General features: G+C 36.0%; 1 protein-coding gene across 1 annotated transcript in view; it reads right to left on the reverse strand.

Moving 5' to 3' along the window:
- Nucleotides 1–533: 533 nt before the first annotated feature.
- LOC129220183 (atrial natriuretic peptide receptor 2-like) overlaps nt 534–23,363 on the reverse strand; it is an 89,062-nt gene continuing 66,232 nt past the window's right edge. Inside the window, exons 17-24 of the mRNA XM_054854547.1 lie at nt 17,851–18,019; nt 15,127–15,279; nt 14,096–14,219; nt 12,666–12,734; nt 11,122–11,296; nt 8,883–8,981; nt 4,626–4,717; nt 534–924 (exon numbers count right to left, since the gene is read on the reverse strand). Coding sequence (XP_054710522.1) covers nt 805–924; nt 4,626–4,717; nt 8,883–8,981; nt 11,122–11,296; nt 12,666–12,734; nt 14,096–14,219; nt 15,127–15,279; nt 17,851–18,019 — 1,001 coding nt within the window. The 3' untranslated portion in view covers nt 534–804. The remainder of the gene's footprint in view (nt 925–4,625; nt 4,718–8,882; nt 8,982–11,121; nt 11,297–12,665; nt 12,735–14,095; nt 14,220–15,126; nt 15,280–17,850; nt 18,020–23,363) is intronic.

Consider the following 23,363-nt stretch of genomic DNA (forward strand, 5'->3'; position numbering starts at 1 on the left):
GGGACCCAAACTCTATATGTCCCCTCTTAAATGCAACTTTGAAAACGACTCTTTGCTTCCTTAATGAACGCTTGTGGACTAATAGGAGTCCGTAGACTGCCTGATGGGAATCTCTGATCATCAAAAATGTTTTGATTCATTTTTAAAAAATTTGTCATGAAATCATTATTCTTTAACTTGCTGATGAGCAAAGCGTTTAAGAAGTGGAATGATAGCAAGGGTTTTCGTAAACCATATAGTTTTTAAAGCATGAAGCTCTTTACTGAAATATTATACATTAAGTACCGAGCCAGACTTAGTTATGCCGCTGCCTCCGTAATACTAAATACCTACCACATTTGCCTCAAAAAGTAGTTGTCAAAAACGGACAGGAAACAGATCCATCTGCGCCTGAAGTTCACCAATCAGCTTACACCACAGGGTACGGGGCTCCGCCCCAGGGCCCTCGTACATGAACACTTTGATATTTCGTGACAAAGTGAGTGATGGCAGGACACAAAAATAAGCTTTTTCTCCTACAATAGTATCTGATATCTGCGACAGATGACAGTATGAACATGTTAAAATTTTGATTCCCTTTTTGCTCTATGTTAAAAACTACAAATAAAAAGACATTTTAACTTAGTAGTAAAAGATGTTCAATGTATGATTTTGCACATATTCTGTTTCACTGTGAGTTCCCTTTTATAAAACATTCATATCCGACTTGGAGTTTCAGGTCATGATTGGCAATAGAAATGACTTCTCGCGCAATGTCCAACATGAGTAATTTTCATCAAAGGATTGTGTCTATTCGTAGTCTTATCACCTCCTTCTTTTTGCACTTCCACTTCCTTTACTTCTTTTCTGCACTGCTGGTGATGCTGACACCCTTGAAGATTCTTTCTCGGCCACGAGCCAGTATGTTTGCATCTTCCCTTTTCCCTGTGAAAAGCACAAAGCACAATGACGCACTTAGTCATATAAATTCAAATTGGAGAAGCTTCATACTCTCCAAAAAAAGTTCTGTAAAAATTTTTTAAAAACGGAATTAAGTGAAATGATGTGGAGTCGTTGCAACACTACAGGAAGAACAGTTCCAATAAGGTTTAGATTTAGTACTGTTCTATGCAAATAAAAATTGGGTTATCGATTTCATTTATATTTCGAAATCACTAGGGTCGTGTCAAAGATGATGCATTCATTTTTTTCTGAGACTTTTTTTAGTTGGCAATGTCCTTGAATGTGTGGTCCCTTAATGACGCGTCCAGATGACTGAGAAGCCTTTCAATTTCACCGAATACGACAGCCATCTATCAAAGAAATGTGGACAGGAAATGGAAAAATCGTCCTCCCTTAATTTATTTCAACTTAGTTTCAAAGGCTGTTCAGCAATTGAAGGGCTCGGGGAAGAAATGTGACAAGCCACAAGGAGCGACTTTTCGATCAAAAATTTTGTTTCTCATAACTCAAATTGAAATAAACATGGCAATGGATTATGTTATTTGGAGAAGAACTTATCTGGCTTTAGAATTACAGAATATAGAACGTATAACGCCTTTGAAAAATTCTACAAATATTTTTTATAATTTGGAAGTTGGCCTTCTATACATACAGTGGTACATACAGTGGTGTTCCCATAGAGTATAACTCCATATGCGCCGTATACTCTCAAACATTTTTTAGACATATACCCTCAAGCTTCAAAAATTTTCATATTATAACATATCATGTATATGATCGCATACACATATTGTGCGTAATGGATTACTGGGAGTATACTCTCAAAACAATTTGTGGGAACGTCACTGGTGGCATATCCCATTCTTCCCTGATCTCTTCAATTTAGTTGTGTGGGAACTATCGATCAAGCAATTTTTTTTTTTTTCATCACATTATTTCTCAACGTCAATTTTCATCTAGCTGACCTTTCTGCCATCGTCGGTATTAGACCCATTCGAAAAGATGGACAAAGATGCCGCATTTGGTGGAATTGAAAAGCTTCCATGACTTTAGTATAGTACTACGTCACTGTCAAGTCGAAAGACTACACTGAAGACGCATAAAGAGACATTGCCAACCAAATTAAATGCTGGCGAAAATTGGGGAATGGAAAAGCTACCATGACTTCGGTACTGCGTCATTGTCAAGAAGAAGGACTACATAGAACATTGAAGGGCTTGTAAAAAGATATCAACCTGCTAATGAGTAAAAAATTTCGGAATGAAAATGTTTCCGTGACTTTGGTACTACGTCATTGTCAAGAAGTAGAAATAAATTGAAGGCTTGTGAAGAGATATTGCCAACCTAATAATATGTCAGAATAAAAAAGATTTCGATTCCGAGTCACAACTGACTACAACTGTATTTATGTCGAGGACTGCATACTAAGTGCATTGCCTCCATTATTTTTTTATACCGATAGATGGCAGCACCATCATCGGATCGGACAGTTAATGAGAATTTAGAACTAGACCAGGAGCTAATAGCTACCTGATGCTAGCACCCCCAGAGGTATCGTTTCACTTGGAGGACATTGAGACCACGAGCATATTTAACGTCGCCCAGTCCCCTTTAATGACGACGGTGGATCTGCGATCATCGAGGTTCGAACTCAGGACCCTCCGGCCCCGAATCCGACACTCTACCGATCGGGAAACCACGGCCCAATAAAAAAGATGCATTGCTTTAAAAAAGACCCTGGTGTGATGCCATAAAATACTGTGCCAATTCAGAAACTTTAAATATCGGTAATAAAATGGATTTGTTGTGCTGAAATTTTAAACACAAATTTCCTTCTTTCCTCTAAGGATATTTATTATTATTATAATTAGTATTAATTATTTTTTATTATTATCATTGATTATTGTCATCATCGTCATCGTCGTCACTGTCACCATCATTATCGCATTATTTTATTATCACCATTACTATTTTTTTTCTGTATTAGTATTATCCACTATAATATTAAAATCTGTTCGCGTCCGTCTGTCTGATGATCGATCTTCTCAAGAACCGCTGCGAATCGAGAGTCAAACGAGATACCGATCATTTTGAAATTTTCCAAGGAAAACAATGGGACCAATTTCGTTATTGTGCGACTTTAATTAGCGGAAATATTAATTATAACGTTAATTAACATAACGTTATTCGGGAATTTTTATTTCTTTCCTGTTGCCATTTTGTATATGGGTGAGCAAGTAAAATCCTAATAATTGTTTTAAAAGAGATATTTTTGGCTGCTGTCCAAATCTTAAAACAACGTTTCCATCTAGAATTTCATTTTAAATTTGTTTAAAATTGGTTGCTCTATTCGGACATAGCCTTTATTTTATCGTCTGTCCTTTTTTTATTTTTTACATTCAACGTTCTTAACTCTTTTCAGCATATGAAGGTTGTTTCTTTAGCTATGTTTAGTTTATCATTCACCGGCCTCATATTTTGGTACATTTAGGATGTGCGACTAATTATGTTTATTTTGTTGGACTTTTCCCCGTCACATGGGTGAGTTTTCGAACTGTAATAACTCTCTTTTTCCTTCCTGTTTCTATTTTTGAAATACAGTTTGTATCGTTAAAAGAACATGTTAAATTAAGATTGTTTGGATTTCTTTAAGTGGGAAACAGAGTTGAACAAGCAAGATTGTTTTTAAAGATTTTAACTAAAGCTAATTTGGAATCTGATGACTTGGTATTAAATTAATGCTTATTGGTATTTATTTAGTCTTGGTGCTTTAGTTTCACGTAATCAACCAAAAAGTGTGTGTCATTTTATGCAAAAAGCTGATTGTAATTGTGCATAAATATTTCAGATATAGTCTATCACATGTAATTCATTTTAACGTGAGCGCAGATTATAGTTGATAATGCATAGATTTTCATCTTTTGTGCTAATTGAAAATACTCATAACTTGTATCATTGATAACTATGATTAACGTTAAAGAGATATTTGCCAGAAATATGCTCTACTGGTGGTTTGCAAACCTTGCATTACGCGTATTTATTTATTCCTTAGCGCTTTAGAAACTGATGTCAGAGTAATACAAAAACATCAATTGGACATCTCTTTTATTTTTTAAGTAGCCCGTGCAACGCCGGGCACGCAGCTAGTTGTTATTATTATTTTGCGTTTTAATAAATCAAATTATAAACAAACGTAAATGTAGCTAGTATTTTCAAAACTTCCTTTAAAAGGAAATAAGGGAAAATGAACCAGAAACAATACATTTTATCGTATTCATGCATCATTGCAACAAAAATTTTCAATATCTTGGACCGTTGGAGGTCCTATGTATGTACCAAGTGTGATATATATAAAAAAAAAAAAAAAGCTCAACGTTAATTTTGTCGCATTCCTAAAAATTTGAACTTCGAGTGTAGATTTTTTTCAAGTGATTAAAACAAATATCATTATTCAATAATGTAATAGCTACGATAATAAATGAGGAAAAATATTGAATAACTAATAAACTAGAATAAAAAACTAGAAATAAAAAACTAATAACTTACAAAGTTCTAGTAACAGTCAGAATTTTTCTTATAAAAAAAGAATGCATTGTAAACATTTTCAAATCATACTTGAATGAATAACAATAAACGAATGTACTGAAAATAAAAAATCGAAGGAAATAAACGATAAGACCTACCTTAACTTCTATTTCTTCTCGTGGAACCAGTTGAAAGTTTCCAAAATAATCCAATGCCACTTTTGTGTTTGGACTTACGTGAATTTTCAAAGCTGGAATTAAAAAATAAGGATTACAAGCCGTATGGATTATTTCTATTGAGCAAACATTTTTGTATCAGGAAACATGCAAGAGATGTAACTAAATCACATTTGAGCTATTTTTTTAAGTACGGTAGACTCTCGTTTTACGCAGTTTTATTTTACGCGGTTTCGATCATACGCGGTTTAAGATTTGGCACCTTTATTTTATTTTACGTGGTGAGTTTTGATTTTACGCGGATGCGGCAATGTAAATAGATAACATTTTCCTCTCTTTCAAAATCCAAACTCCTAAAGATTGCAGATGACGCGTAATCAGCTGCATTTTAGCGAGCTAATAATCGAGCTTGGACCCCTGGAGACATTTTATGCGATTGGTTCCAGAGCTCTTTCCAGAAGTAAAGTTATTGAACTCACACAGTTCAGAACTCACTGGAAGAGCTTTTAGAAGTGACAAAGGCGGCCAAACCCAACGAGGATACCGACATCGGTGACACACAACCAAAAACGTTCACATTGAAAATTTTGAGCCATACCTAGACAACAGAAATGATCTTTCTGATTTGTTAGAGAAGGAAGATTCTATCATGGAAATGTGACGCAAGTGGTCATGGATGCGTTAATGTTCGGCAAAGAATTACAGAGAAAAGTTCTTAATGACTGTCAAAAGACTATCATTGCCAGCTCCTCTTTATAAACAGAACACGAAATTAATTTGTTTTCTTTACGCATGTTGTGCATAAAAATCGATATAAGTACACATTAAACTTATTATGCAGTTCGTCATCACTAGAATGAAGTAGTTTTTTTTTTTTATCTACGAAACCTCTAACGCCTATATTAACACTACTATATTAGCTCTCAATTTACGCGGTTTGGTTTTACGAGGCATTTCCGTGGAACGTAACCCCCGCGTAAAACGAGGGTCTACTGTAATCAATGAATTTCTTATTACTCTCGCTTGACAACAGTTGATGTTTCTTTGTTTTTTGGATCCAAGGTCTCTGCGAGCACCACTGTCCACCGGCGCTACTCCTCTGGTTCTGGGCTTCCGCCAGAAGCACTGTCAGCCGGCTTCCGCTCCTCCTGGGCGGAGACGTCTTCGTCCTACACACACACACACACACACACACACACACAAACGTACACAAGCACACACAAGCGCCTACACACATGCCTAAGCACACGTTTATAATTACGTTTCATTAAGCGCACACACACGCCACCGCCTAGGAGGAAGGACAAGCTCGCAGAGGTTTGTTGTATGCTGGAAGATGTTTTGTCTAAAGAGAAGGGGGTCGTGTCCAAAATTTTAAAAGTATTTTTTTTTTCTGAAAGAGCATGCTCAAAAACATAGGATCTGACCATTTTTTAAATAACTTGTTTAAGTTTAATATTTTTAAAAAAATATTTAAATGGGTGCTCTTTTATTGTTTACGGCTTCTGCCGATGATATCACAAATGATGAAATGCCATTCTGTGTTGCCATTCACAGAGAAAAATATTTAATTCGCATCTTTACTCACGTGTACTGGCAACGACATGGTTGATAGCAAGCGTAGAGCGCAATTTTAATTCGCTTCTTGATTATCATAACGTGGAAACGCGGTACAAAGATGCGCCAAAGAGCATCAATTGTGACGTCATCAAGACCACGCCTTGTTTGAAAAATCGGACATTAAAAAAAAATAATTAAAATAACTGTTGGGAAAATGAAAGAATTTTCTAGGTCCATGTTATTTTTTTTTTGCTTATTTATCAATTTCAGTGACTAAAAGTACTACTTTTGACTGAAGGAAACAACCCCATTGTGTAAAGTCGAGAGGCTCGGGTATAAAAAAAATTCGATTCCGGGGGACAGGAGTCAGTATAGAAACAAGAAACTCATCGAGTCAGGGCCCGATTAGCCTCTGAAATTAGGGAAAGCTTGGGCTTATTTCGGGGCTCCCCACTTTTTGTTCGGAGAAATTTTTCTAAAAATTCTACTCACATTGGTACAAAACTCAGTAGTGCTACGAGTAGGGTATTTTCAAAAGTGACCCAGCTGAATCCAGTAAAAGTTTATTCCACTATCCCGACAGATAAAAATTTCGTACGTTTATGTTGTACTGCAATGCTCGACGAATAAGGGTAGTAAGATTTTGAATCAGATTTAATACTTCTCAAAAGAAATTAAATGGCATAAATGTGCATTATACAGTGGTGGTAAAAAAAATTGCATCACCCGCGCCGAAAAGGAGAGGAATATCATCCCGATTGCATTCAACAGTCAAGCATCCCTTATCAGATGATTTGGGGATGTATTTCTGATCAAGGAAGTTGGTAAGTTTCACTTTGTGCGAGGAACAATAAACGCTCATGTGCATATTGGCATTTTGGAGGAGAAATTGCTTCCTGCTATCCAGAATCACTTTACTTCAGTTCCAAACGTCATTTTCTAGTATGAGTCTGCTCCGTGCGGGCACTTATAAATCTTGCGGGGGATGGGGCTCACCGAAGTTTATGTACGCTACTGAATTTATTATACCGTGTCTTACTTGCGTTACCTTCCTAGATAAGAGGAAATACGTAACTATAAACGACTAACATTTGTTCATCACCAAAATATAAATAAATTCGTACTATAAATATAATAAAGTACTATAATAATTATTAAGAATATGTTTCTAGAATATGTTTTCGAAATTTATTCTTCGTATATGTCCGAATAGGTGATTTCTAGGACAGGTTGTTTCTCAGCCAGTTTGGCGTCAATATAAGGAAAACAACTTGCCCTTGTGGGCTGAAGCTAAGGCAAGCCGTTTTCCCTGCATTGATAATGTCGTAGCTGAGAAATGCCTTTTACAGACTTCATTTATTTGTATTTAAGAGTTTCAATTTATGGAACTTGGCGATAAAATTGGTAGCTTATAGCAGATACTTATTAATTAAAATAATGTTCGAACTATATTGCTTATGTTTGAAATGCTTCTTAAGGGGGCTTTAGAATGTCGGATTTAAGACAGATGGAGTAATTTCAGAAAAATTGAGACTTCCACTAGTACATGACTCAGACATTGACATCGACATTGACATCGATAAATGGCGCCACCATTTACCTCCACCTCCGCAATTTAGGCAAAATTCTGAAGGGGAGGGAAAGTCTCCAGGAACCATCACAAAGATAAATACTACCGGAAACCTACAGGACTTTTGGACCCACTGCTTTGACGAACGAGTTGCGCGTGAAGTCTATTTAGCCGCCACTGGCTTTTTATGAGCCTGAGAATTTCCGACCCCAAGTCCCGTGTCTTATCCACTAGTCTATCCACATCCCAGGGCAAAAGGGACGTCACCGCGAGAAATGAAAAACTTAAGAATTTCTCTTTGAGAAATGATGTACAGTCTTTTACTTCCTTTTACAAAGGAAGTATTGTATTCGCGAGACAATTTTCACTCAAAATTTGGCCTTATAATTTCCATTTTGTTCACCCCCGAAGTTTTTTTTTCAACCCGATCACACGCGGATAAGTGCCTAAGAACGTATAGGCACCCGAAATATCCATTTTGACATTCTTCGAGTTAATTACAACGACTTTTCTCGTGACGTCCGTATGTACGTATGTATGTATGTCGCATAACTATAGAACGATATGTCCTAGAAAGGTGAAATTTGGTACGTAGACTCCTAGTGGAGTCTAGTTGTGTACCTCCCTTTTTGGTTGCATTTGGATGTTCCAAAGGGGATGTTTCAAACCGTTTTTGGAGGAAATTATTGTTAATTTCGATGCCAATTCAAGTGGTGTTATAGTTTGGCGGACACTTGGCGATATATCGCCAGTCTTTTGGTCGCCAAGTTTTGTCGCCAACTTAGCGACAAACTTGGCGATTTTTTTTAAAAAATCTGGTTTTAATTTGGCCACTGTTGGTGATATTTAGAGAGTTAACTATTGAATTACATTACATTATCCAATAATGGGGAAATAATATTAAATTGGCGTAAAAGGAAGTCATGTGATGCACATCAGCTCGTTTTTTAAATGTTACATGCTTGCAGCATGATGCACAATTCGCCAAAAGATTAGTTGTACTCTTAATTGAATAAATGAATAAATAATACAATATTTTTTTTAAAGACGAAAGGGAAAACATGCACTGGTACGAGAAAGTATTGCTAAAAGATTGTAAATGTACTCACGTTCTCCAGTAGACTCCATTCTGGAAGCAGTGTTGATGGTGTCTCCGAATAAACAATAACGGGGCATTTTCTGTCCAACCACACCTGCGCAGCACGGACCTGGAAGAAAAAGCAAAAAAATTCCATTTGTCAATTTTCATATCTATAGTCAACACATAAGTAGAATTTTTTAACGGATTTTGATTTAGACCACTTGTAAACTATTTTCAATGAGGTCGTTTCCAAAATTTTAAAAGTATTTTTTTCTGAAAGAGCATGCTTATAAACATAGGATCTGACCATTTTCTAAATGATTTGACAAAGTTTAACATTTAGAAAATTTTTTTTAAATCCGTGCGCTTTCATTGTTTACGCTTCTGCAGATGACATCACAAATGATGAAATGCCATTCACTGAACACACAATATATAATTCGTTTCTTTACTCACATGTACTGACAACGATAGGGTTGATAGCAAGCGTAGAGCGCAATATTTAATTCGCTTCTTGATTGTCATAACGTGAAAAGCTGTGTACACATGCGCCAAAGGAAATTATTTATGGCGTCATCAAGACCACGCCTTATTTTCAAAATCGGACACTTAAAAAATTAATTAAAAAATAACTGTTGGGAAAATAAAAGTTTTTCTCGCTTCATGTTATTTTTTTTTTGCTTATTCTATCAATTTCAGTGGCTAAAAGTAGTACGTTTGACTGATGGAAACCACCCCATTACTGAATATTGTCGAAAGAAGTTAATCCTTTTGACAAATCAAATATTTAGTAATTTGAACAGAAAATTGCTGAAATTATCCTTTTTAACTTACAACTTATTGAAATTTTTTCCTTCTCTTCTCCCACGATTCTGTGAATAAAATATTGACTTGGCATTAGCTAAAATTTAGCTCTTTTAAATAAAATATTTCATAATCGGATGAAAAATCTTCAATACGAATGTTAAAATGATAGGCGTATAACACGTACCAAACCAAAGTGCATTTCCTAAATTTACTTATAACTTATTACTTACTTATATACTTCCTACTTATATACTTACATATTTACAACTTATTGCAATTTTTTTCTTCTCTTCTCCCACGATTCTGTGAATCAAATATTGACTTAGCATTAGCTAAAAGTTAGCTCTTTTAAATAAAATATTTCATATTATAAATCTTCAATACGAATGTTAAAATGATAGGCGTATAACACGTACCAAACTAAGGTGCATTTCCTGAATTTACCTTCTTGTTGGATATCTTATAACTATCTATGCTATTAAACTAATTAGGTTAAAATTTTTCATACTTAAGTCATTCATAATGTTTAGGACTTTTTTTATATAAATAAGGTCAACTTCCTATGGAGGTATGATTATGAACTATTTTGATGTTGATGAAATTTGCGTTAGATATTCTTTTTAGGATCCAACAGAAAACAGTTTATCACTTTTACTTCCTTTTACAAAAAAGGAAGTATAGTATCCGCGAAAAAATTTTCACTCAAAAATCGGCCTTAATTTCCATTTTGCTCTCCCCCGAATGAATGTTGAGTTTTTTTTTCCGCTCGACCACACGTGGATATATGCCTAGGAACGTACAGACCCCCGAAATATCCATTTTGAGGATCCTCGAATTAATTACAGCGAGTTTTCTCGTGACGTCCGTATGTACGTATGTATGTGCGTATGTGTGTACGTACATATGTATCTCGCATAAACGGTATGTCCTAGAAAGTTGAAGTTTGGTACGTAGACTCCTAGTAAAATCTAGTTGTTCACCTTCCCTTTTGGTTGCATTTGGATGTTCCTAAGGGGGTCTTTTACACCTTTTTTGGGGGGAAATCAATGTTAATTTCAATGCTAACTCAAGTGGTGTTATAATTTTTCAAACACTTGGCGATATATCACCAAGCTTTTGACCGCCAAGTTTTGCCGCCAACTTGGCGAAAAAATTGGCGATTTTTTTTTTAAATTTTTAAATCTGGTTTTAATTTGGCCAATATTGGTGATATTTAAAGCGTTAACTACTGAATCACATTAAAATTGCCAATAATGAGGAAATAAATCTGTGTAAAACAATTTTTTTGCTTCGGTTCGCAAGAAACTAGGGGTGAACATTTTTGGTATTTTCTTGCTTACTCCAAGGCATCATTAAATTGAATTTATCATTAAATTGGCGGAAAAGGAAATCATATGATGCACACGTTTTTTTTTTTTTTTTTTTGAAAAACATTTTTTAAAAACCTGAATCTAGCTTACCTGAATGTAGACCTATTCTCAGCTTGACTTTGTCCTCGGGCATGTGCCTGATTTGAAAGGACGTCACGGCTCTTAGAAGAGCCAGAGACATTCTCGCAATTTCCTTCGCATGTCGCAAGCCATTCCTGTCTGGAAGGCCAGAAACCACCATGTAGGCATCACCAATAGTCTCGACCTGCGAGAGAGTATACATCATTCAGAAGAAATCATTGGCTTAACCCAGGATATTCTCAAGTGGGCGTATTTAACGTATAGAGTTTTTAGTAAAGATGAAATTTTTGTAAATTCTATTTTTTTGGAACAAATATTGTTCTAGTTGGAGCAAACCTAAACTGGCAGCATTGTGAGAGCTATGCAGATCCTTGTGGCCTTGCCATGTTATGTTTGTCCCTATTATAGAATTGAGAATCAGGGAATTTTCTTCCTAAAACAGAATAAAAAAAATATTTATATCGAGACCTTAAACTTATTCCATATGCATCAGCCTTTTCATTGCTTTAGAAAGTGAAATTTCAATACAATCCTTCTTCGTATTTATAATAAAAACTCCCTTTCCCTTAAGGTTTATACCAAAGTTTAGGGAATCTTGAAGCATGGGAAAAGAAAACAATGGGAAATTCCTTTCCTGGGGGAAAAAGAAGAAAGAAAAAGAGAAGGAGGCTTTCTAATGACTAAAATTTGATTATGATAATACAATTTAATACATTCATAGGTCAAATAAAAAAAATGATTAAGGTGAAAAAACAACGTAAATAAAGCACAAATATTGGAGAAAATACAGCATATAGCTATTTCAAGGCTACAATGGAGCCTCTTCATCAGTGCAAAAAGCTCACTAACACAACCAGAAATTGCGAGAGAACTGACAACAACCAAGTGGACATCGGTATTTATACCAAAGAGGGCCAACCAATAAGAATACAGGAACAAGACATCAAACAACCAATCAGCGAACAACATCCACACTCTGGGCTCAAAGCAGGGACCAAAGCAGACAACCAATCCGAAGCCAGGAGACAAAAAGACTGCGAGACACCGAAGAAACAGGAGTGGCAATTATAGAAATTGCTTCCAAATATCACGAAAAAATGGAGTGCTGGAAAAATCATTAACAAGAGAATGAGAATTTTTTCAAGTATAGTAAGCTTCTCAGAAATCGAGGTCATAAACCGAAGAACATTTACAAATAAGCTTTGCAGATGAAAAATTAAAACAGTGACCAGAAGTCCAACAATGCATATTCATAGGTTACTCTAAATAACTGTATATGTTAAAAAGTAACGTAGAAAAGCAACGAAGAACTTGTGTTGTTTCGTGAAATTTTCTGTGTAAGCAGCCAAATTTCGGAAAACTAGTACAGTGTGCCTCGGATTGTTTTTAACCTTTACCCTGGCATGCATTTCTAAAATCGGAATACTTCTTTTTTTAGGGAGAATTAATGTATTATAAAAAATCCAAGCCGTTGCAGAGCAAGAAAGCAAATGTCAGCAAGTTTTTATTAGTAAGAGTTAACAAAACGTAAATTGTCTCTTCTGCAATCTTACCTTGTATACATCGAAGTCGTTGATAATCGCATCGAAACAAGTGTAAAGATCATTCAGAAAGTCAACCACCTATGAAAGAAATGAAAAAATGAGATGCGTTAGTTGATTAGGATTACGACTACAGTTGAGTCTCAAAAACTCAACCTAATGTAGACTGAAAAGCGGCAGAGTTTGCAAATATGCCGGATTATTGGGAACGCGCGCACAACAATTTTTTCGTGCGTTTTTTCCACCGCTGCGGAGTCGGAGGGTTAAAAACCGATTCCGACTCCGGGAATTTGGGAGCCTTTGACTCCGATTTCGACTCCTTTACGCTAAAATCAGTCCGATTCCAACTCCGCAACCATTGGCAAAGTTGCGGACTTTGATGCAAAATGACTGATTCCAACTCGGATATTTTTTAACCTCCTACTCCCGAACTCCGATTCCGACTCTTTTACCCCAAAACCAGTTCGACTCCGAGTCAGGGAATCGGAAAGCCTTTGACTCCGAGTTCGACTTTTACTCCAAAATCAGTTCGATTCCGACTCCGGGAATTCGAGAGCCTTCAACCCCCCCCCCCCCCTTTTGCTCAAAAATTAGTTCGACTACGCAAGAATTGGCAAGTTGCGGACTTAGAGATTGAAAATGATCGACTCCAACTCTTGCAATTTTTAATCTTCTATTCACGACTCCAATTTCGACTCTTTTAGCCCAAAATCAGTCTGACTCCGACTCCGGGAATTTGAGAGCCTTCGATTCCGACTCTTACTCCACAATCAGTCTTATTCCGACTCCGGAAATTTTAAAGCCTTCGACTCCGATTCTTTCACTCCCAAATCACTCCGACTCCTACACCGCAAGCATTGGCAAGTTGCGGACTTTGAGATGAAAAGTGACCGACTCCAGCTCTTGCATTTTTTAACCTTCTTAACCTTACTTCCGACCCTTTTACCCCAAAATCAGTTTGACTCCACTCCGACTCTGAAAATATGTGAGCCTTTGACTCCGAGTCCTCTTACACCAAAATCAGTCTTATTTCAACTTCGGGAGTTTGACAGCCTTTGACTCCGACTCTTTTACTCCATAATCAGTCCGACTCCGATTGGCAAAGTTGTGGACTTTGATGGAAAGTGACTGATCCAATTCCCAAACATTTTAACCTTCGAATTCCGATTCTTTTTTTTTTTTCAAAATCATTTCGACTCTGACTCCGCAGCCCTGGTTTTTTTCTTACTCGTCCAAAATGTGGCCGAGTGGATTCGTAAGGGTTATCGAGAACTGAGCTTGTGAGACTCTACTGCAAAAAAAAAGAAGTAAATTATGCATTTCGTATTTAATATGAATTTAGTAATTGATTTAAAATAAGATGCGGCTGTTGATCAAAGTAATAATAGGAATGTATTTATTTTTTTTTAACTTGAGATTATTTATCAACAGACATCACTTACCTGGATAGGAGTGCTAACGGAACACATTGTTGTAAAGCCCACAACATCACTGAAAAACACCGTAACACTGTCATAGTATTCCGGTTCCACAGATTTACCTCTTTTAAGCTGCTCAGCTACCGACCTGAAATTAAAAATGTGAAATAGACTTTTTTTTTTTTAAGAGTCGCAGGTTTAGTTTAGTTTTTTGAAAACAATAATTAATTTACACGGCATTGGAAAGGGATGACAGAATTTTACCCACAAAAATAAAAAAATTCTAAGGTTAATTTCTTCTTCATCAGCTCAACAGCCTGGTGCAGACCAAGGCTTTCTCCATCTGCTTCCTCCAGGCGGTACGATACATTGCCAGGTTTCTCCACTTGTTCACTCCAAAATTTCTAGGTCCTTCTCAACACTATCCAGCCACCCTGTTGCTGGTCTTCCCCTTCTCCCTGTACCCTCAATCTTCGAAAAAGTTAGCTTTTTAACCGGGTCCAGATCTGCACGCCTAAATACGTGCCCCAGTCATCTGATTCTGTTGGCTTTAATTACTCTTAAGTTGTTGGGTTGTCTGTATTTATGGTATACTTCAAAGTTATATGAACTTCTCCAAGCATCACTTTCCTTTACTGCTCCAAAAATTGACCTAAGGATCTTTCTTTTAAAAATGAGAAGTCTGTTTTCCTCTGTTTTATTAATTGCCCATGTCTCACTATCGTATAAAATGATCGGTCTTATGAGGGCTTTGTATAGGTTAATTTTTGTAGTAATGGAAAGGAGAAGGTTAGTTTACGAGCTGTTTTTAAAGCTCATAAAATATTTGAAGTATTACTCCGATTTAGATGACAAACGTAAATCTAATTTACAGTCAGTACAAGAATAAGTATGATTACCTTCTATTAAATACGCTCTTTCAATAATTTTAAGAAGAATTTCCTTCCTTTGAGTTCAGATATTTATCGTCGAATGCTTTCAAACTTATTTTCTAGTCACGCTTTTTTTATTACAGACATTTTCGATTCGCACTTAGGGTATTTTCAAAACTTTACCTTGGTAAAACTTGGTACAGAAGCTCTTCCGATTTCTTCTTTTCCTCCATGAATGCTGCTGTGCGTTGTTCAACTAGCGATTCTAAATTAGTGGCATATTGCTCCATTCTGGACAATAAATTGTCCATTATGTTTACTTCTCCGTTTTGACCCCTAAAAATAAGGAAGGGCTTCATTAAAAAAACTTATCTCTGATGTATTGGTGGATGAACAATACAATTTTTGAAATTTTTTCTTTATAACTTGCTACAGTTTAACTTTTACTGAACTAAAATATGTTTCGAGCTCATATTATTTTATTGTTACAGTACGTTTGAGGTTCAAACATTATAAGTAACCTTGTAGATTCTTCCATCTCACTCTCACCGCTCCCCCCCCCCCCAAAAAAATCATAAATTTTACGTTAATGTTTTCCAACTTATGGTGATTTTAAGTTTTATGACAGGTTTTACAATGACAATATCCACTTTAAATTAATGGAAAATTGAGCTATTCAAGGAAAAAAAACAGCGAAAAAGATTATTAATTTTTTTAACACCTAAACTTCTTTTGCTACAAAATTCCGGGGGCTGTCGAAACTACCTCGATGAAAACCGTACCTCGATTGTAAGAGTAAACGTCTTCAATTCACGTGGAAGCAAAAGCAGTCCTCACTTTTTCAGATATCACTCCAAACCAAGGATGCCCACATGCAAAATTTCAAATAGGAGCTCAGATATTTTCCCCATAGAAATCGATTTCAGTACGTATAAGAGTTATTAAAATTTGACATTTTTAATAACTTATTCATTAATTGCTGGAGAAGAACTGTTTTTACATTTTTGCAAAGAAAAAAGTACTAAAAGCAAGGAAGTTCGAATTTCAAAAGGGGGGGGGGGGGGCTCGAGCCCCCACGTGCCCCCCATATATGTGACTTTGCTTCAAACGAACCTGTCTCTTCGAACTTCTTAATAATTTTCCTGAGACCCTTGACTGTCTGTAGCCTTTTTCCATACCCTTAATGTCCAGAATTTCATTGTTAAAGATCATTAGTGTAGTACTTGAAAAAGTGCTCCACAAGCAGAGCACGATCCTTCACTGACATACTTGTAATAAGCTGCTCAGTTACAATGTGAGAAATACGTCATACATAATATGTTTCTATGATTGCAATGCATCGTATGCATGAGTCTTTTAATTTGCTTAAAGTTACTGCTCAAAATACCATCTATTGTTACACTTTGGAACTCTTTTTCTTATATCATACCATTTCACCAGCTTCAAGTACATAGGGTAAACCGACCAGTGAATGAACACTCGAGCAGCACAAGACAGCAAAAACATTTCAGATAATACAGAACTATTGTTTAAAACTAAAAATCTCCCGTCAAGATATGGTGGGTAAAAATTGCTTCTACATTTGAACGAAGCCATTGCCTGTTTGGTGATATTTTGTAGTTGAAATTGTAACCCTAACTCCAATGGATCAAGCCTGAACACCAGTAGATAGCGTTCATTGTTGACCACATTTCGTTTCTTTATTCTCCTAAAATGAGAGTTTTACCAGTAAAACAGTTGAGTTACCGGATCCAGTCAAAATAAGGCTTTTTCAAAATAAAACATTTCTCTGCATGTCAAATCTTACCAAAAAATATTTTCAAATTAACATGCCGTGGCGCGAGTTTCATTGTTGATGACGTGAAGAGCGTTACTCGATCATTCGCTATTATACATATGAGGATTTGGGAAAACTTTTATAGTTCGGAATCAGCTTTGTGGGGGGTTTGAAATGCAAAAAAGTGCCCTAACCCTGTGAATGAACACCCCGACTAGACAAGCCCATAATTTTCTAGTGTTTTTTTCTGGAAATGTATAGATAAGAAGGAAGTTACTAAGAAAAAATATTTTAAAATTTTATTTTTTTCGAAACAATTACGAGCTGTTTCATTTTAACGGGGAATGTTTATTTACTAGTTGTTCTACTTTTAAAATTTGAAGTCACCCTGAACAGTGGTTATTACTTCCTTTTACACAAAAGGAAGTATTGTATTCGCGAAAAAATTTTCACTCAAAAATCGGTCTTAATTTTCATTTTGCTCATCCCCAAATGAATGTTGAGTTTTTTTTTTCGACCCGACCACACGTACATATGTACCTAAGAACGTATAAACGCCCGAAATATCCATTTTGAAGTTTCCCGAGTTAATTACAACGAGTTTTCTCGTGGCGTCTGTATGTACGTATGTATGTGCGTATGTGCGTATTTATGTCGCACAACTCAAGAACGGTATGTCCTAGAAAGTTGAAATTTGGTACGTAGACTGTTTGTAAGGTCTAGTCGCGCACCTCCTTTTTTGGTTGCATTCGAGTGTTTCTAAAGCGGTCTTTTGCTCCTTTTTAAGGGGAAATCATTGTTAATTTCAATGTAAACTCAAGTGGTGTTATAATTTGGGGGACACTTGGCGATATATCGCCAGTATTTTGATCGCCATTGTCGCCAACTTGGCGACAAATTTGGCGATTTTTTATGATTTTTAATCTGGTTTCAATTTGGCCACTGTTGGTGATATTTAGAGGTTAAACTATTGAATCACATAAAAAAAAAAAGCCAATAATGGGGAAATGGCATTAAATTGGAGTAAAAGGAAGTCATGTGATGCACACATCAGCTCGTTTTTAACAACAATTTCAAAATGAGACTTAAATTATGATCACCCAGTACATAAGGGCTTGACAATAATTCACCTGTTAATGTGTCTCATTTCAGCTTTGATTTGATTGACGTCAGGTCTTTCGTCGGGATCCTCTTCCCAGCAACTTTGCATCAGAGACATTAGATCTGCGGAACACGTCTCTTTCGGAACTTTGGGACGAAACACTGGGGATTCACGATTTCGGATACGCTCTAAGATTTCTAAATGGAAAAGAAACACAAACTTTAAGTTTTTTTGTAAATTTAATTTAATAATACGTTTTCAAATTCTTAAATTCCACGTTTATAGGGCCGTTGAAGTGTAAAATCCGTTATTTCACAGACCAATTAGGCATTTCATGAAATAATTAGACAAGTGAGTTAAGGTAATGTAAAAGCATTTATTTTCGCAAAACATAGTTTTTGCGATTATGAAGACATTCGTGATTTCGTGAGCTGAAATTTTCGCGAATTTTATCTGAACCGTATGAGAGTTGGTTGCATCAAAAAAGTTAAACTTTTGCGACTGCGACGGGTTCGCGAAAATGGGGTGGTTTCCTTCAGTTAAAAGTACCACTTTTAGTCATTGAAATGGATAAAGTAAGCAAAAAAAAAAAAAAAACATAGACCCAGAAATACTTTTATTTTCCCAGCAGTTATTTTTTAATTAATTTTTTTAAATGTCCGATTTTGAAAACAATGCATGGTCTTAATGACGTCACAAATGATGCACTTTGCCGCATCTTGCTACCACGTTTCCACGTTATGATAATCAAGCAGCGAATTAAAATTGCGCTCTACGCGCCATCCACCATATCGTTGCCAATACACGTGAGTAAAAATGCGAATTAAAAATTTTATTCTGTGATGGCAACACAGAATGGCATTTCATCCTTTTTGATGTCATCGGACAGAAGCATAAACATTGAAAAAGTGCCGATTTAAGTAATTTTTTTTAAAATATTAAACTTAAACAAATTATTTAAAAAAATGGTCAGATTCTATGTTTTTAAGCATGCTCTTTCAGAAAAAACTTTTAAAATTTTGGAAACGACCCCATTAGACAAGTCAGTTAAGGTAATGTTAAAGCACTTATTTTCGCGAGCCATAATTTTTGCGATTATGAAGACATTCGTGATTTCGCGAGCTGAAATTTTCGCGAATTTTATCTGAACCGAATGAGAAGTTGGTTACATCAAAATAGTTAAATTTTCGCGATTGTGACGGGTTCGCGAAAATTGTAAAAATTAAAAATTTGTGAATATAAATGCTTTTACAGTAAGTAAAGCATCTGAGTTCTACGATTTAACAAAATATGAAGAAGTATACTGCCGTGTGTAGGTAAAGGGCAGTAACTGCAAATTTTTCAATTTTTTCGCATTTTTGTCTTTTATTGTACGTGATCTTTATTGTACAAGCTCGCTTATTTGGTTTCCGCTGAAAAAAAGACGCAAAAAAAGACCTCTAATTCCAACATTTCCCTATTGTTAGTGTTGAATCCAAAACACGTTTCTTCAAATATCTCGAAAACTCATTTCTGCAAATACTGCCGTTTACCTGCACACGGCAGAATAACGGTTACTTAATCGTTAAAGAATAAAATAAGATCAACAAAAGTACTCGAATGAAAAAGGCACTCGAAAGTCTCGCTTTTTTGAATCGTTTATAGCAGTTTTTCGATGACGTGTGTGTCTTATCTTATTAGTAGTGGTACCCGCACGGCTTTGCCCATAGTGAAAAATGAAAAAGTCATTTAGTTAGCCTGTATATTTACAAGTAATGCATGATGAATTTTTCGCCAATATGCTACGTTAATTTGCTCGTTAACGTTATGTTGATTTACTCGTCCATGTTATGGTAATTCGCTCGGTGCAGAGGAATTAAAACCAAAAAAAAAAAAAAAAAAAATCATAGAAAAATAACTAAATCGAATTTCAAAAAAAAAAAAAAAAAAATCGCTTCGAGGTGCACACCCCCGTGCTACAAACATTAGTTTGTAATTTTGTACCAAGTTTCATGCAAATCGGCCGAATGGTCTAGGCGCTATGCGCGTCACAGAAGTCCAGACATCTAGACATCCAGACAGAGATCCAAACTTCTAGTTTTATTATCTTTACTAATAATAAAGCTGAAAGTCTCTCTGTCCGGAGGATGTCTGGATGCCTGTAGGATATCTGTAGGATGTCTGTGACGCGCATAGCGCCTAGACCGTTGGGCCGATTTTCATGAAATTTGGCACAAAGTTAGTTTGTAGCATGAGGTGTGCACCTCGAAGCGATTTTTCGAAAATTCAATGTGGTTCTTTTTCTATTCCAATTTTAAGAAAAAAACTATCATAAATTACGAAATTATCATAACGTGGAACCGTAACATGGGCACAAGCCAATTGGCGAGATACGAAATTATCATAACGTGGAACCGTAACGTGGGCACAAGCCAATTGGCGAGAAAATTCACTACGCATCATTTGTAAATATACAGGCGAACCAAAAGACCTTTTAATTTGCTATTACGGGCGAAGCCGTGCGGGTACCACTAGTTTGTAATAAAGATAAAGCGTCTGATAACCGCAGTGATGTCATCAGATGAGGTGGAAATGTTTTCAATACAGTGCTTAGTTCTAAAGATATTCCAGAAGCGCTAGACATGACAAAATATATTTTTGGAATGGAAAAAAGAGTGGAAACTCTTCTCAGCAATTCTAACTGAGATGATGAACGATGTTTTTAAAAATTCTAGCAAAGCAAAAATAAACTATTATCACTGTCTATTTCGGAAAGGAATAAGTTTTCCCAGTTAGTTATTTTTAAAGGCAGTTGTTGTTGTTTTCATGTTATATTTAATAATTTCTATGAAGATATGAGGCGCCGCCGCCGTTGCCCCCCATCTGGACTTCTTTATTAACTTACTAGTGTGGTATCCGCACGGCTTTGCCCGTAGTAGGAAATTAAAAGGTCTTTTGGTTCGCCTGTATGTACAAATAATGTATGGTGAATTTCTCGCCAATTGGCTTGCCCATGTTACGGCTCCATGTTATGATAACTTGGTAATTTACTCGTCCATCTTATGATAATTTTGCTCGGGAAAATGTTCTTAAAATTGGAATAGAAAAAGAACAAAATTGAATTTTTGAAAAATCGCATCGAGGTGCGCACCTTATGCTACAAACTAATTCTGCGCCAAATTTCGTGAAAATTAGCCAAACGGTTTAGGCGCTATGCGCGTCACAGATATTCAGACAGAGATCCAGATAGAGATCCAGACATACTTTTAGCTTTATTATTAGTAGAGATTAGAACGACTGAACTTTGAGTAAAGCCTCAAAACTCAATCGTGGCATGAACTATTTGAATCAGCAATTCAAACCGTTTAGCAGTTTATCAGAATGTATCGAAAATGTTTTCTCAGTGACCTGTGTAAATAAATATGGAAAAATGAATCTTTATTCTATCGAAATTTTTCTAGTGGTTTTCTCAGACCTATGATTCAAAGATTTTGATTTAAGAATAGTTTGAATCGATTTAACTCCCTTGGGACCCTAAGAAGAACCGACTCAACGCAGCCTAAAAAGCCAATCATTTTTACTTTCTTCTATATCTAATATATAGAAGAAAGTATTGGATTCGTGCAAATTTTCGAATTTCGAATTTTGACGGATTCGTACGTTTTGAGGTGCGCTGAGTCCATTTCGACCATTTTTGGAAAATGTCTGTCTGTCTGTGTGTGTGTGTGTATGTGTGTGTGTATGTATGTATGTGTGTGTGTATGTATGTGTGTCACGTCTGTGTGTGACCAGTTTTTTGTGGCCGCTCTACAACAAAAACTACCGCATGAAATCGAACGAAATTTTGTACACATATGTGCCCCTATGTGAACTTGTGCCCATTAGTTTTTGGCGCGAATTCCTCCAAGGGGGGTGGAGCAATGGGACGTTTTTCGAGTTACGCGTGCTTGCTATTCCTCAGGAAGTAACTGGCGGAATCAAACAAAATTTGGTCCATATGTTGGTATTAACAGGAACAGGTGCTGATTCAATTTTGGTGTCAATAACTCAAACGGGGGTTGAGCTATAGAACGTTTTTTGTCGTCAATTGTGACTGCTGTATCTCAAGAAATAATGAACGGAATGAAAGAAAAATTTATCGGCAAGTAGCCCTTAGTGGGTATAAGAACTGATTTTATTTTTGTGTCAACAGCTAAAAAGGGGGTAGCGAAAACACTCGTTCTTTTTTTTCCATTTTGAGTGCCCTATCTCAAGAAGTAATGCTACGTTCTGGTTGAAATTTGGAATATATGTGAATCCATATGTAAACAGGCTTTGGTTCTATTTTGACGCCGATCGCTTCAAGAGGTGTTGATTTTTTTTTTTTTTGCGAATAAAAATATTTTTATTAATGCAACAATAAGAAAGATAAATCGTAATAGATTGTCGTCTGCGTATTTCTCGTGATTTTAATTGTATGGAAATGATAGGAAATATTATCTCAATGATTTAAAATTTTTAACTGTTGCCATCTTATGTTTGTTAACAAATAAAATATTTGTAATTAATTCAAGCAAGGCTTTTAAAATAACTTTCAATTTTCGCTCTTTGCTTTGCTTTTGCAATAATTCAGACATTGGGAGGGTCGTCAAGTTTTTGCATGTGTAATTTTGTTTTTGTTAGGAATATTGCTTCCTCGTCAAGCATGGGGAGGGATCAGAAAAAGGAAAAATATAGAAGAAAGTTTCGTGATGGCCACAACATACTAGTTTTTATTTGAGCCATCAGTTAAATTTTTATATTGCAGTTGAGTATCAAAAACTTAGCCTAATGTGAACAGAAGTGAGCAACAGATTTTTCGCTCATCTTTACTTCCTTTTACAAAAAAAGAAGTATTGTATTCGCAAAAAAATCTTCACTTAAAAATCGACTTTAATTTCCATTTTGCTCACATCCGAATCAATGTTGATTTTTTTTTTTCGACTCGACTACACGTGGATAAATGCCTAAGAACGTATAGACGCGCGAAATATAAGTTTTGACGTTTCCCGAGTTAATTACAACGAGTTTTCTCGAGCCGTCGTCTGTATGTGCGTATGTGTATATGTGCGTATTTATCTCGCAGAACTCAAAAACGGAATGTCCTAGAAAGATGAAATTTGTTACCTAGACTCCTAGTGGGGTCTAACTCTGATGCACATCCCCTTTTAGTTGCATTCGGGTGTTTCTAAAGGGGTCTTTTGCTCCTTTTTGGGAGGAAATCATTGTTAATTTCGATGTAAACTCAAGTGGTGTTACAATTTGGCAGACACTTAACGATATATCGCCAGTCTTTTGGTCGCCAAGTTTTGTCGCTAACTTGGCGACAAATTTGGCGATTTTTTTTTTAAATCTGTTTCAATTTGGTTACTGTTGGTAATATTTAGACAGTAAAATATTGAAACACATCAAAATTGCAATAATGGGGAAATAACATTAAATTGGTGTAAAAGGAAGTCATGTGATGCACACATCAGCTCGTTTTTCTTCTGCTAGTGTAGCCAAGTTTTCTGAGTTCGACCGGGTTATCAAGTGCCCCACTGC

Source organism: Uloborus diversus, chromosome 1 (assembly GCF_026930045.1).
Source record: "Uloborus diversus isolate 005 chromosome 1, Udiv.v.3.1, whole genome shotgun sequence".
In the NCBI taxonomy this organism is placed as follows: domain Eukaryota; kingdom Metazoa; phylum Arthropoda; class Arachnida; order Araneae; family Uloboridae; genus Uloborus; species Uloborus diversus.